This window comes from Blennius ocellaris, assembly GCF_963422515.1.
Source record: "Blennius ocellaris genome assembly, chromosome: 2".
Lineage (NCBI taxonomy): Eukaryota > Metazoa > Chordata > Actinopteri > Blenniiformes > Blenniidae > Blennius > Blennius ocellaris.
The window spans coordinates 11,721,507-11,734,668 of record NC_137651.1 but is presented as its reverse complement, the minus strand read 5'-3'; the positions used below and the strand labels follow the sequence as shown (position 1 = coordinate 11,734,668).

General features: G+C 41.7%; 1 protein-coding gene across 1 annotated transcript in view; it reads right to left on the bottom strand.

The window, feature by feature from the left end:
• Positions 1 to 248: 248 nt before the first annotated feature.
• sh2b2 (SH2B adaptor protein 2) overlaps positions 249 to 13,162 on the bottom strand; it is a 28,545-nt gene continuing 15,631 nt past the window's right edge. Inside the window, exons 3-9 of the mRNA XM_080506951.1 lie at positions 9,383 to 9,484; positions 9,094 to 9,185; positions 8,627 to 8,727; positions 8,366 to 8,527; positions 7,408 to 7,610; positions 6,585 to 6,759; positions 249 to 4,476 (exon numbers count right to left, since the gene is read on the bottom strand). Of these exons, the coding sequence (XP_080363077.1) occupies positions 4,139 to 4,476; positions 6,585 to 6,759; positions 7,408 to 7,610; positions 8,366 to 8,527; positions 8,627 to 8,727; positions 9,094 to 9,185; positions 9,383 to 9,484 (1,173 nt within the window). The 3' untranslated portion in view covers positions 249 to 4,138. The remainder of the gene's footprint in view (positions 4,477 to 6,584; positions 6,760 to 7,407; positions 7,611 to 8,365; positions 8,528 to 8,626; positions 8,728 to 9,093; positions 9,186 to 9,382; positions 9,485 to 13,162) is intronic.

Sequence of the window (13,162 nt, the reverse complement as noted above, 5' to 3'; positions counted from 1 at the left end):
ACATAAAAGTTCAGGTTCTGAAAAGACACAAGGTAGTTTTGCCTTTACAGAGCGATGCCAGGGGATTTTCTAAATAATTTATAAGTTTATGCTTGTAGCCCTGAACCGCTCAACCTTTCTGAGCTTTTAATCATCAACATTTCATTCTGGACCCCCGGGGTGGTGACATTTCTGTGGAGAGAAACTGCAGAAAACGTTTAGTAGTTTGTTCACATTTTATTCACAGAAATATAAAGTAGTATGTCAAGTACATCACTTTGTACAAAATTGCACAGACTCTTCAAAACTCAGTCGAACAACAGAAAAAATTAGCTCCAAATAAGTGTTAAGAAAATAAAATGGGGAAACGTCAGTGATCTGTGATATGTGTGATGGGTTTCTTCCAAGAGATGAAATTCCATTTAGGATTTTTTTATCAAGAAGAATCAGTCAAATATACATAAATAAGACTCAAGAGGGGGGAAAAATGTAATTTACAGACTGAGGAATAAATATGTTTTTAAAAATAGGATTCAAATTGGCACATGAGCTGCTCCATCACTCCTCGACCTTAAAGCACCCTTCAAGCTACTCGGCCATGCTTGAACAGACAGATGAGGCCTTTTGATTTATTTATTCCAAAGAAAGAATTGGATGCATTTTAGATTTTGTGAGTGCATTTTATGGTGAAATTTCCCACATTTAATTTGTTCTGACTTGAAAAGATCAACCTTTTGAAAAGTAAATATATTCTTACCAAGATAGATGAAAAAAGATTACTGAATGGGCATAATCCCCCAAATTACCAAAGAAATACTGTACTGGTGCAAAAAAAAAAGAAAAGAAAAAAAAATCTTTCCCATTGTAATCCTGTTTTTTGCGATGCGTCTGTGGGAGTAATTTATTAACTTAGGTGTAAACTTTGGTGCATCCAATGTACAGATTTCTGTGTGAAAAGTATGAGGTAAAACAGCTTTTGGAAAACATCCTATTAAAACAATGTAATCATTGTTATTAGATTTACTTGAATTCTAATAAAACCGAATAAGAACCTGAGGATGACGGATTCATTTAAAAATGACTTTTGCTTTGAATATTTTGAGCTCAAAATAGTCGATGGCTGTTTAACACAGCACATTGTTGCGTTTCAGTCAAAAGGTTGATTTCATAAGTTAAAAAGTGTTATAACTTGGTAATTAATGGAAACATTTGCAGAATCCTATAAACACAAATGTATTTTAGTCATTTTCTTACTACGAGTTGGAACAAAAACAAAAATAGCTTCTAACCAAAAATGTCATAAAAAAAAAATGCAACTTTTTACACATAGTGTCTTATAATTAAGCTGCTATTTCAGTAACCTATTACTGTAACCTTTTGAGGAGTGAAAAACAAATTTTTACTCTTAAAATAACAAAATTCATTTTCTCTCTCATGCATCCAGTCAAGCATGGCCGATTCAGTAGCCTTTGTTTTACAAACTGTAGCGTTCCAGTTCACTCATAAGATCACCTGCAGGCTGCGTAAACGGCACACAACACTGCCACTATCCAAAATAAACAACATGTCCCAAGGTCCCTCCGATAAATGCTGGATTTGGTATAATAATATCATCAAGGCATTACTTTAAATTGATCTATTGTAATAGCATATATAATCTACAGGTTATCCATATGAGGAGCGTGAGTACAGAACCTTCACCAGGTGGAGGGACCTGAAAACCATGTTTCAGAAACACTACTGTATAGCACACGGATCATTAAAAAATATCTGCGCTCTAACACGCCATCACACATTCATAAAAACAACCCTGTGGGACGTGACAACTGGAGCCACCATGTCCTGATCGCGTCTGTACTGATGGTCATTCTCTGTTTCATCATTTTAATATGGACTTCAATTTTCACATTCACGTTTGACTGTCCGTGTGTGTGTGTGTGTGTGTGTGTGTGTGTGTGTGTGTGTGTGTGTGTGTGTGTGTGTGTGTGTGTGTGTGTGTGTGTGTGTGTGTGTGTGTATTTTGTAGCCTTCATTAAAATGAGGAGAAAACCCATTTCAGTATGTGGAAAAATCCATGTTTGACATGTTTTAAGCAGAAACTGACCCCATAGATTACAGTTTTTCTCATTTGTCATGGCTCATTTCTCAAGAACCTTTTCTCAAAAAAAAAAAAAAATAGTTGTTGCTCACAACAGAGTATTTATCATTGCTTTTCACAAATGCGAATAGCAACATTTTTATTCTTAGCCATTTGCGCAATGACTATTTCAATATGGCTTTTCATAAAACTGAGGAATAACTTGTCAGATCATGTTGTCAAACTTTTCACAGCTTCTAATCATTGTTTCATTATTTGCGCTACCACATGCGAAATGACCCTCAACTATATGAAAAATTCAACAACTGCCAGAAATGGAGCCCATATTCATGTGATTACAGTGGCCCTCAAGACTTCACCAGTACTTTTAACATTAATTGTTTTAATTCCCAATGATTAGTGTGTCCAAATACCTCTTCAAGAAGTCTCCATTTAATTCAAAATGCTGCAGTGAGACTATAGACAGGAACCAGCAGGAGAGAAATACATCACTCCAATATTAACTTATCCTCACTGACTTTTTATCGAATGTAGAATAGAATTTAAAATTCTTACAAAACAGCTCCTACAAAACAGGCTCCATCAAGTTTTCTAGTTAAACTGCTCAAGGTTTAGACTACTGGGAAATCAAACTTCCTTTCTTTCTCACTCTCTAAATATAGATACATCGTTGCATATCACTAATATTATGTCTTTCTCCTGTAGTCTAGTCTAGTCTGGTCTGGTCTGGTCTCTCTCTCTCTCTCTTTCTCTCTCTCTCTCTCTCTCTCTGTCTCTCTCTCTGTTTGTGATCTGAGCCTGCTGTCCGGATCACGTCTGCAGTGGATTAACTTGCTGTCTGATGTCAACTTGTTTGACAGCTTAGAGCTCTCTACTCTGTCCCGTCCTTGACTTTCTTTCTTTCCCTGGAACAGCAGAAAGCTGTCCCCTCTGAGCCGGGTCCTGCAGGTTTATCCTTGCCACTGTCACCCAGGCTTGTGACAGTGAAATATCTGGGCTTTTCACTGCAAAAGTGCCTTGAGATGACGGCATGATTCACCAGCATGTAACATATTGGTCACGTGAACTTCCTAAAAAAAACCACAGTAGAAGTAAGTAATTGCCAAATATTGAAAGTCGAATTTATCTTGTGAAAAGTATCAGAAACACTCCCTCAATTCTACAGCCATAAAATCAAAATTGTCAAAATATTTGTAAACGCTTTTATTTATTAAATTTTTTTTCAAAAAGCTAAGTCTCATTTGAGAAAGGAGCCAGGATTGACAGAGAGAAACTGTAATCACCCTTATGTAGGTTTTGGCTCCTTTGTGATGATGTGAGACGACGGCGTCGCCCTCCGGCCTGGTCGAGTCCACGGATAGCTGTCAGGCACTAAGACCCTTTCGGCTGTACATGTTGAGGGAAAGGCTGTCCGAGCTAACACTAACACTCATGATCACTGTACTCATGTTAGTGTGGAGCAAAGGGCTTTATGGGGGGGGTAAAGAGGGACAGTGAGGATATCCGGGACAAACTTGAAGCAGCTTTACAAACATTTAGGGGATGCTCCGAGGGACCCAGAAGGGAGGGGCAGTTACTTTTTTTTCAAACTCTAAATCCTTCAGCAGGGTGGTGACATAGACTTCTGCTGTGGAGGAACTGTGGCTTAGGGTGAACAGGAAGCGGTCAAAGGAGGTGAATCAAAGCCATATGACTCCTCTGAATGACTTCCTCGTGCTCTCTCAGCCTACGCTTCAGCTCACTGCTGCATTTTCTACATCTCAAGAGGCCCCCTTTTCTACCTGTAGTCACCCGCCTTTGTGTCTAGCTACATCCTTGAACAGTACATGTGAAACAAAGCCATGAAGGGTAAAGGATTTACGCTAATCTGCCACATCTGTCCTCCCCGCTCAAAACTGAGGAACAGAAAATTGCCTCAAAATGAAACCAAACAAACAAATCAAATGTGTGATCCAGTCATTTGGACCATTTCCAACATCAGTCAAGCGCACCCCCCTCCTCCTCTGACCTTTAGCTTTCTGATCCAATCAGAGGACCCGCTGAACCTTTGCCCTGGGTTATTTAGTAGAAAGAGTACTGATTCTCCACAGCTCGTGCTCTGCGAGTCCCGTCAGCGTCGTGGTAGTCCTCAGATGTACCACTGGAGGCCTCCAGCAGGCGCTCCGAGCTGTTGCTCCGGCTTACCAGGCCTCCTCCTACGCCCCCTCCAGTACCTGGGTCACTGCGGGAGAGGGAAGGGAGTGTGGTGGGTGAGGAGGACGTGCTGGAGGAGAGCAGGGCTTCAGACGGAGGCCCTGCAGCAGGTGCTGCCGTCCCAGGAGGGTGAAAGGCTGGCTGGGCTGAGTCTGTCCGGCACCCTGCCTCCCTGGGTGGAGTGAGGACCGGAGGCGCGGCCACGTCTGCAGAGCATTGTGGCGAGAAGAAAGGCAGCCTTTTATTAGAAGACACATTAATAATACAGATTAATCTGTGCTGCTGCTGCTTGTTTGCTGGTCTGTGCTGGAGAGTTGCAAGTAAAAGGCTCCTTCATGTAGCTGCATGTAAACACAGGCAGTGTGGCCCTCTTTTATTATCCTTTCTCTCGGTGGGCAATAACACCGGATCCACTGCTGCCAAAGACTGAGCAGTGTATCAATATAGCCTTTTACACCCTGAATAAAAACCTCACTTTATGTCGAAGTGAGTGAGTGCATGAGTGTGTGTCGGTCCAGCGTTTTGGAAAACAGAGGGCCTCTTTGTGACCACCACAGTGGGCCGGAGCTGGAGTCTCTGCCTGCATGCGAAACTCCTGTGGTATAATCGCCCACTCACTCTACTGTACAGGAGGGCATTTATCCACTGCCAGGGGGAGTGGAGGGCAGGGGCAGCGGTAAGATGGAGGACGGAGGGAGTTAGTGTTTTTAGTCTGCCTTCCTGGGCCACGGAGTCAAAACTCCACTCGTCTGTAAGCTTCTGTAAGGCTATGTGATATATGTTTTGTTTGAAGGTGCCGCTAATTTGCAGGCCAGAATCTTGACGACTAAATCCAAACAATCTCCAAGACCAAACAACTTAATAGGGACAACTCGTAAAAATAAATAAATAAATAAATAAAACAGAAATGCTGTAGCAACCACAAGCAAGACAATGAGGACATTATACTGGCATGAATTTTTTTTTTCATCTGTAACTTGTTTCAAATAATAATAATAAGATCTTATTTATTTTAAGCTTATTCTAAAGACATTGTGGTGCATTTGGAAATACAGCACATAATATATCAATGACAAAACAAAATCTAAAATGACTGTGTTCATTCAGGCAAATGGAGAGAATGAGAAACCAGCAACAGGTGGTGAGGGTGGCAGAGCAGGTCATAAACTTCACTTCCTCCCCTCAGAGACATTTACACTGAGTAAAAACTAAGGAAGGACACATTTATAATCAATGACCCCAACCAATATGAAGATGACCTGCTCTAACCACCCGCCTACATACACACACCATCTTAATAAAGCTAGAAGGCAATAACAGCCCCCAAAGTGTTCTCATTTTATTCTTTATATACGTTTAGTTTATTTATTAGTAGAAAATAGAGCAACTAAAACTTTTCTCATTGTTGCTGGAGCTATGATACCAATGCTATTCTGATTCATCAAGAAAACAGACTGGCTTTGATGAGATTGAAATTAAATGACTTCAAACTAATTATACATGGTGATGGGATTGATGGGGTTTCTAGAAAAACTACTGATGGAGGCCACATGAATCTATTTCATACCAACAGTTTCACAGCAGCAAAAGACAATTTTGGGATAATTTTCAGTTTTAAAATTCTTGACTTACACAGACTTTGTGACCTCAGATATGTCCCTGCTCTGTGCCACCTGGAAGTATAATGACTTGATTATTTAAAAACACTTAATACTATGTTGGTAATCACTTTCATGGAGGAGACTCTATTTACGTTCTGTGATCAAAGAAAAGTTTTGCTTTTAATCACTTTCAAAAACTATATCTTTATGATATTTCGTCCAGGTGTAATTTCAAGATGTATTTTAAGTCTGGTGTTGTGTTACCGTGTCACATCTATGTCACTAATATATTATTATTATAAAAACAATATATGAATGCCACCAAATCTGGGCACATCTCAAAGCAAATTTTTTTGTAACTTTTGAGGAACAAATTCTAATTAAAAAACAGATTTTAAATCAAATGTACAGCTATTAACTACTTTTCTGAAACAAGCGTCTCAGAATATAATTTATTAAGAAGTTTGTGTGCTTTTTATTTTCTCGATATCCTCCTCTTAAAGCTCGTCTTATCTTCCCCACTTCCCCTTGGCTAATAATACAATTGGTGTTTGTGTGAGGAAAGAAATGTAACCAAAACATTATTTGAATGTGACAAATACATCGTTTTTACCTCTGCTTTTTAATATATTAAACACGCTGCCTTGTACAGAAAGATGGGAGGAAGTGATGTCCATGATGGATCACATATATGATTGGTGTGTGTCGTTTACCTGCAGTGGAGCTTCGCTGCACTTGCACATAGGAGCGTAATGTGATGTCAGCCGAGCCCCCGGATTCAAGGGGAATCGGGTGAGCGTGGAAGTGTCTCAACATGTCCGACACGGTGTGGAACCACAAGTGGTGGACGTGGCACTGGCCGTTCTCATTCACTGACAAACGCAAATGCTGGGAGGGAGAGTGAAGGCAAACGGGGTCAGAAACAAGTCCCAAAGTGGTGAGAGGAGGTTACAATCACAAGTGTCAGTGACAGAGAAATGGAGACAGGGAGAGATAAAAACTCAGGGGGACAGAGTTACAGTGTGAGACACAGTGAACATCTGAAACAAACACACACACACACACACACACACACACACACACACACACACACACACACACACACACACACACACACACACACACACACACACACACACACACACACACACACACACACACACACACACACACACACACACTAAGAAAGAGGTCAGGACATTATCTGGGAGCCGGAGCAGAGTGACGGCATGCCGAGGCTGACGCCAGAGGAAGAGGTGGCAGCTGACACTTCCTCAACACTGTGGGCTGGCAGGATGTGATGTGCAGGGTTCACGTTACATCGACGTTACTGCTTAACTTTTCCAGAGCCTGAACAAGCTGCTCTGTTGTGCGTCTGAGTGAGTCAATCGGTAACATAACTCGTGCACAAGAACATCCCTCTATTTGTATATTGTTTTTCATAACATTGGTGACGAAAAAAATTGAAAGTGACATCGGCAAAAAAATAAATAAAATTAACACTAATGCTTCTTTCCGTCCCTCTTGTCACCTCACCTTGGCTTTGCCCTGGAAGTTGAAGGTGAGGACGTACTCGCCGGGCCTCGTCTCGCTCTGACGAATCACAAAGAGCCCGTGGCTCCTCGCCCCGCCGGCAAGCACCAGCTGAGCTGCACGCACACGAGACAGCGTCCCGTGGAACCAGGGGTAACCCGCCAAGCTGGCATCTCCGTCTGAGTCTTTTGCTCCTTCGCCACCACCTGAGCAATGTGGCACAACAATACAGTCTTGAAATTACTTCAAACAACAGCAATGGAAGGAGGTTTAAAGTTCTACACAACGTTACTTTGATGGACTTTAGCTTGATGTCTGATGACGACATGATTGTTGGAGCGGTGTAAGATCACATTATGGTCAAGAAATCTGCATTGGCTGCTCGGTGGCGTGGCGGTTAGCCGCATAGCAAACAGGTCCATTGGCTTAAAACTTGGCCAGATCTTTCTGCGTGGTCTGGATTTCTCCCCGGTCATGTGTGGGTTTCCTCCAGGCCTTTGAGGTTAATTGCTGAGCCAAAATTTCCTGGAGATATGAATGTAGCTGTCTGCGTTTCTGTGTTTGCCCTGTGATGTATTATTACCCTCTTGACGATGTACTCTGCCTTTACTCTCAGATCACTGGCACTGACCCTGAACTGGATAAAGCACGATACAAGGTGAATGAATAGAAATTTCCACTGTATTGTATAACTGTCGAAACATGTCGAATTTCATCTGGGTGTCGATCTCAAGTGAGTGTCTTGAGCGAGCAAACTTTGTGTCATTTTTAAACAAAATTTTATTGCGAAATCAGGCAATATTGATGCAACTTCGAGAATCAATTCAGTCTTTTTGTTTTGTTTATTCGCCAGCGACTTGCCACGGCTCAATGAGACACAGCCTTCGTTTTCCTTCTATTTGTGAACATCTTGTGTTTCACGTTTGTGACGTGTTTACCTGTTCAGAAGCTCATGTCTCACCTGCGGAGGAGTTAGAGCCTTGGGCCTCTGGGGACTGGAGGAAGCGCTCTAAAGGCATGTGGGATGGATGCTGGGTGAAAGGAGGTTCCCTGCATCGAACTGAGGGGGCACTGTAATGCTCTGCTGCCGCAGCACACAACCTCTCTGGAGCGCGGTACACTCCTGTAACCATGTTTTACTGTGTCAACACGTTTATCACAATCAAAGCATGTAAATATTATGCGACATGGTTCTGCGGGGAAGAGTGAAGTCGTCGCTCACCCTCAGAAAGCAGCTCGCAGCTGCAGGAGGCCACCATGGAGCAGTCTTTGGAGGCCTGACCGTGAGGACATGACGCCAGCTCGATGTCATCGCCACTGTCACTGTACATAAGCAGGCAGTTCAGCTCGACCGCAAGAACGTATACACATGTGCACGTATGTGCAAATAAACATCAGCGTCCTATCAAGTGTGCACGGATTCACAAGCAAGGACACAAATAATCTCTCTGTTTATGTCCTGAACTGCACCGACCAATTTCCACTAATTCCGAAAAGGAGGAATGTCGGTGGGGTGCGCTCGCCCGATGTTTGTGTTCTAGCAAACTGTCAAAAAGTCAACTTGTTGGATGATTAATGACTGTGTGTGTTTCCCTTCATTCCCCCTTCCCATTCACTCTTTCACCCTGTCCCCTTCTCTTCGTCCTCCTTCATCTTCAGTCAACAGTAAATATTTATCCGGTGGTTTACCCCGGGTCTATGCAGTCCTGGATGTCAGCGACCCACGAGTTTTTCTGCAGGGAGTCGATGGTTTCCAGGATGTATTCCCCTCCATTTTCTACCTGTAGAAACAGGCAGACTCACAATCACACACCAAGCCATGTTCAAACGGTTACAACATAGGAACAATCCATTGTTTACTCAGCAAAGGCATGGCCACTTTTATTAAATACACTTGGTTTCAGCCTCAGTCTCTTTTTAACTTATATCTATCAAGAGTTTAAATGTACGCAGCTGTAAATATTAGTGCAGATCTTACCTTCAGGACAAATGTGTTGTCCTTGTCAGGCATCTCCAGCGGCATGGTGGTCCTCACCTCCACGATAGCCGACAGAGGGATACTCACTTTGGGTTTTGAGGACTAGAACCGACACAAACAGGTCAACATCACAACGCTGTAGAACTTTAACATTCAAGAGGTGTAGGATGTTAGTGCACAGGTGATTCACTTCCAACATTGATATCCTAAATACAGTTTAATCTGGAGTTTGTTTGAATGTTCATTTCCCCACAATATTCTACTACTGTCCTTACATTTTGCTCCAGACAAACACATGTATTCTTTTGATTCCAAGTTTAAAACAAGTTTGTTAACTTAGCTCTGCTATTGCTTTGTATTTGTGTAATCTTCCATGCATATACAACGACACAAAAGATATCACAGAAAAGCAAATTAAATTAGATCTAACCAAAAAAAGCTAATTCTCCAGAACTACGATGAAGTATCAGCTGGGGCTCAACAAAATGCATTGGGACCAAAGGATGCTGTTGGAGTACTAATTAATAGTATAGTATTAATGTGTGGAAGTGAATCCAATCAAATTGTTTGAAGTTGCATTTATGTTTGTTTTTGTTGTCAGGGCTTGCACTTCCACTGAAATAAACAATGTGTATATTTTAGCATCTATATGCACTTCTAACAGGTCTCGCTTAACGAGAGACGTGACTTGTGTTATAATGTTACAAGTTAATATTCTACATCAAAACAGTCCAAAAGGAAAATATAGCATCAAACTTCTTGTTCCTTCATGTTATAAACAATCAGTCTTTATTTATCTGGGAGGTCCTGCTTAACATGAACATCTTTCAAGTTGTACGCACATCACAGTAGACTGCCTAATTGCGTAACTCAGATTTCTTCTATTTCTGCTGAGAACCCAACTGATGTATCACTTCCTGTGTTTTGGGGGCTAATTTGTGCCGCTGTGCTATCACCAAAACCAGAGTGAGCCATTAGGAAAAGCTTGATGTTTAATTATATCCTGTGTCACATCCTGTAAGAGACATTTTCAGGCATAGTAAAAGTAGTAAATATATGTTTGTTAGCTTTAAATTAAGGATAACGGTTTGAGCAGTACTTATTCATCCTCTGTCTTAAGTGTGAAATGCACACACCCTTAACAAACCTGTAACATACAGTCTGGTGGTTTATTGGCATGGCATTAGCAGCAATAGCTTTTTGGAATAAAACAAATTCCATTAAGAAGCAAAAGACAATTTATAAAATTCTCAGAAATAACCCCACTGCTCAATTTTTAGTTTTCTGTTTCACAAACATGTTTGTTAAACAAACATTAAACGGAAACAGTTTACAAGATGGTGAACACAGAAAGTGGGCTGGCCTCGGTTTGCCCTCTGCAGAGAGTTGGATGATAATCTTAACAGATCTGATGAGGGTGTGTGTGTGTGTGTGTGTGCGTGCGCGCGTGCGTGCGTCCGTGCGTGCGTGCGTGCGTGTGTGTGTGTGTGTGAGTGCATGCGTGCATGCATCAGAAGATGCAGTGCACGGAGGAAGCTGACTGATAGTCTGGCAGAAGCTTATCAGCTGATCTGTCTGGAGTAACGCTGTTCTTGATCTGCCTGTGCAGCTGGACGCCGTCCACGCCCACAATTCCTTTCTCTGGATCAGATGTCAAAAAGCCACTTCCTGTATTAAACCATTTGACTCTTTCCTGTACCTCTCTGCTTGTGGACAACATAAACCAAATCTCAGTGAGCACAGTCACTTGGAAAGCGTTGCTCTGATATTTAGCTGATGAAGACACAATTGAAATTGTGGGGGTGAAAAAATTATCATATCAATCAGTGTATGCACACCAGAATTGCAAATAATTGATGCTTCTTACAGTATCAACAAACTGTAGCCTGCATTTAATTTATCTGTGAGGCAAAACTACAAAGAATAAATTGCATTAAAAGTTTTATTTGATGAAAAATATCAAAAAGTTTTAAAAGGTCACAAGGATTAATCGAGAACAGCTGATCTGCAAGATACATGGCGCACCAGGCTAAAGAGAAATATATATCAGTTAAAAATAAAAAGAAAGAGTGGGTATCAAGAGAATTGCATAGAATAGGGCTTCGTGGAAGCAATGGATACCAAACTCCCAGAGATGGTGTGTAATCCAATAGAGTTCATCCTCAGAAAAAAAGGAACTCATAGTCACAAACTATAATAAAAATTTTTTTTAAAAGAACGTCACATATTGTTTCTTTAAGTGATTATTTTATTTTTGGGGAGGAGTTCCATGGCGTGGCGTCACCAAAATGGACAATGGCAACAATTTGGGTCTCTCAAGAAAAAGGTTGGGAACTACTTGTCTAGACTATGTTTGTTGTTTTATTTTTCCAAACACTCTCACGTGTTTGACAACTTCCTAAAGAAAACATGTCAGACTCCACATTTATGTTTTGCTTGAAGCACAATTCAATCACTCCGTAGTGAAAGCAAGCAAATGAACCCAACAGTTTGTTTATGTGTTAAAAAAAAAAAAAAAAAAAAAAAAGTCAAAATGATTCAAAATCCTCATTTGGGGACTCAAAGTGAATCTATTTGGGTAAAATTTAAGATGCTTTATGCAAAGGGGGGGTGGGTCAATGTGGTCGAAGATTTACGAGGGGAGGCTCATCAAACCTCTTGTTTATTGTACGAAAATGTTAAATAATTGAAAGAGCTAAAACACTTTGATGCTTTGGACAACTGAATGAGGCTCGACAGACTTCTTCTCGGGTCGTCCTCACGAGTAACCTCCGCAGCTTTGTAACATGGTTTTTAGTTTGTTGTAGATACGCAAAGGCATTTCGGGCACCTTCCAATGAATGGATGAACATCTTTGAGGTGGATATGTGAGGACTTTCACACAAAACTCTCTACTTTTGTTAAAGGAACGTTTTGGATGTGACAGCTAATGTCGGTTAGTTTATGGCGCATTAATGGCCCAGTAACTACCGGCTAGAATATGAGGTGTCAGACAAAGTAAAAGTGGGCCATTTTAACAGGATATACTGAAGTTGACGTTACATTCGAGAACATGTAAGCTTCTCACTCAAAGGCTGGCGTGATATTAGGCGTCTTTATCTGATGTGTCACGGTGCCATGGCTGCATGTTTCTTTGAGTGGCGTGAACCTAAGAGTGGGTCACCTGGGGGGCCCCGGCTGCTGTGTCATAATGCAGGCACTTAGCGTGCTGCAGTGTGCCGTCCCCGCCACGCAGAGCAGCCGGCAGATTGATGACCCCGACAGGGACGGGGAGTCGGAGCCAAGAGCAGGCAGGAGTGAGATTTTATGAGTCAGTTTATCTTTCCGACACTGTTGACTCTGCTACTCTGCACTGTTACGATTTGTACGATCTGAATTGGACGGCGGTGATAAAACAGCAGGGAGCGGGTCTGCAGAACGGGCCTGTCGAGATAGGCCACATGTGTTTAATTAATATGTCACGAGCGCCGACGTCTCTCCGCTCAGCTGATGATAATTTCCTTGTGTGTGGATGTTAATAGGACGCAGCAGATGAAATTACCGAAGCTCGCTTGTTTCTTTTGATGACTTAGCAGAGTTCGGGGAAGTCACAAAACTATGTCAGTTCCTATTTTCAGTTTGTCGCTGCAGCAAGTCTGCCAAAGACAAGGAAGCAATCGATATTTTTTTTTTTTTTTTTTGCACACGAAAGGGAAACTCAGTAATCCCCTCGCCTTATAGAAATCAATGCAACAGCTTCCTCCGGCCTTCTCATTCTCACAGTCCCTGGTTTTCTCCACC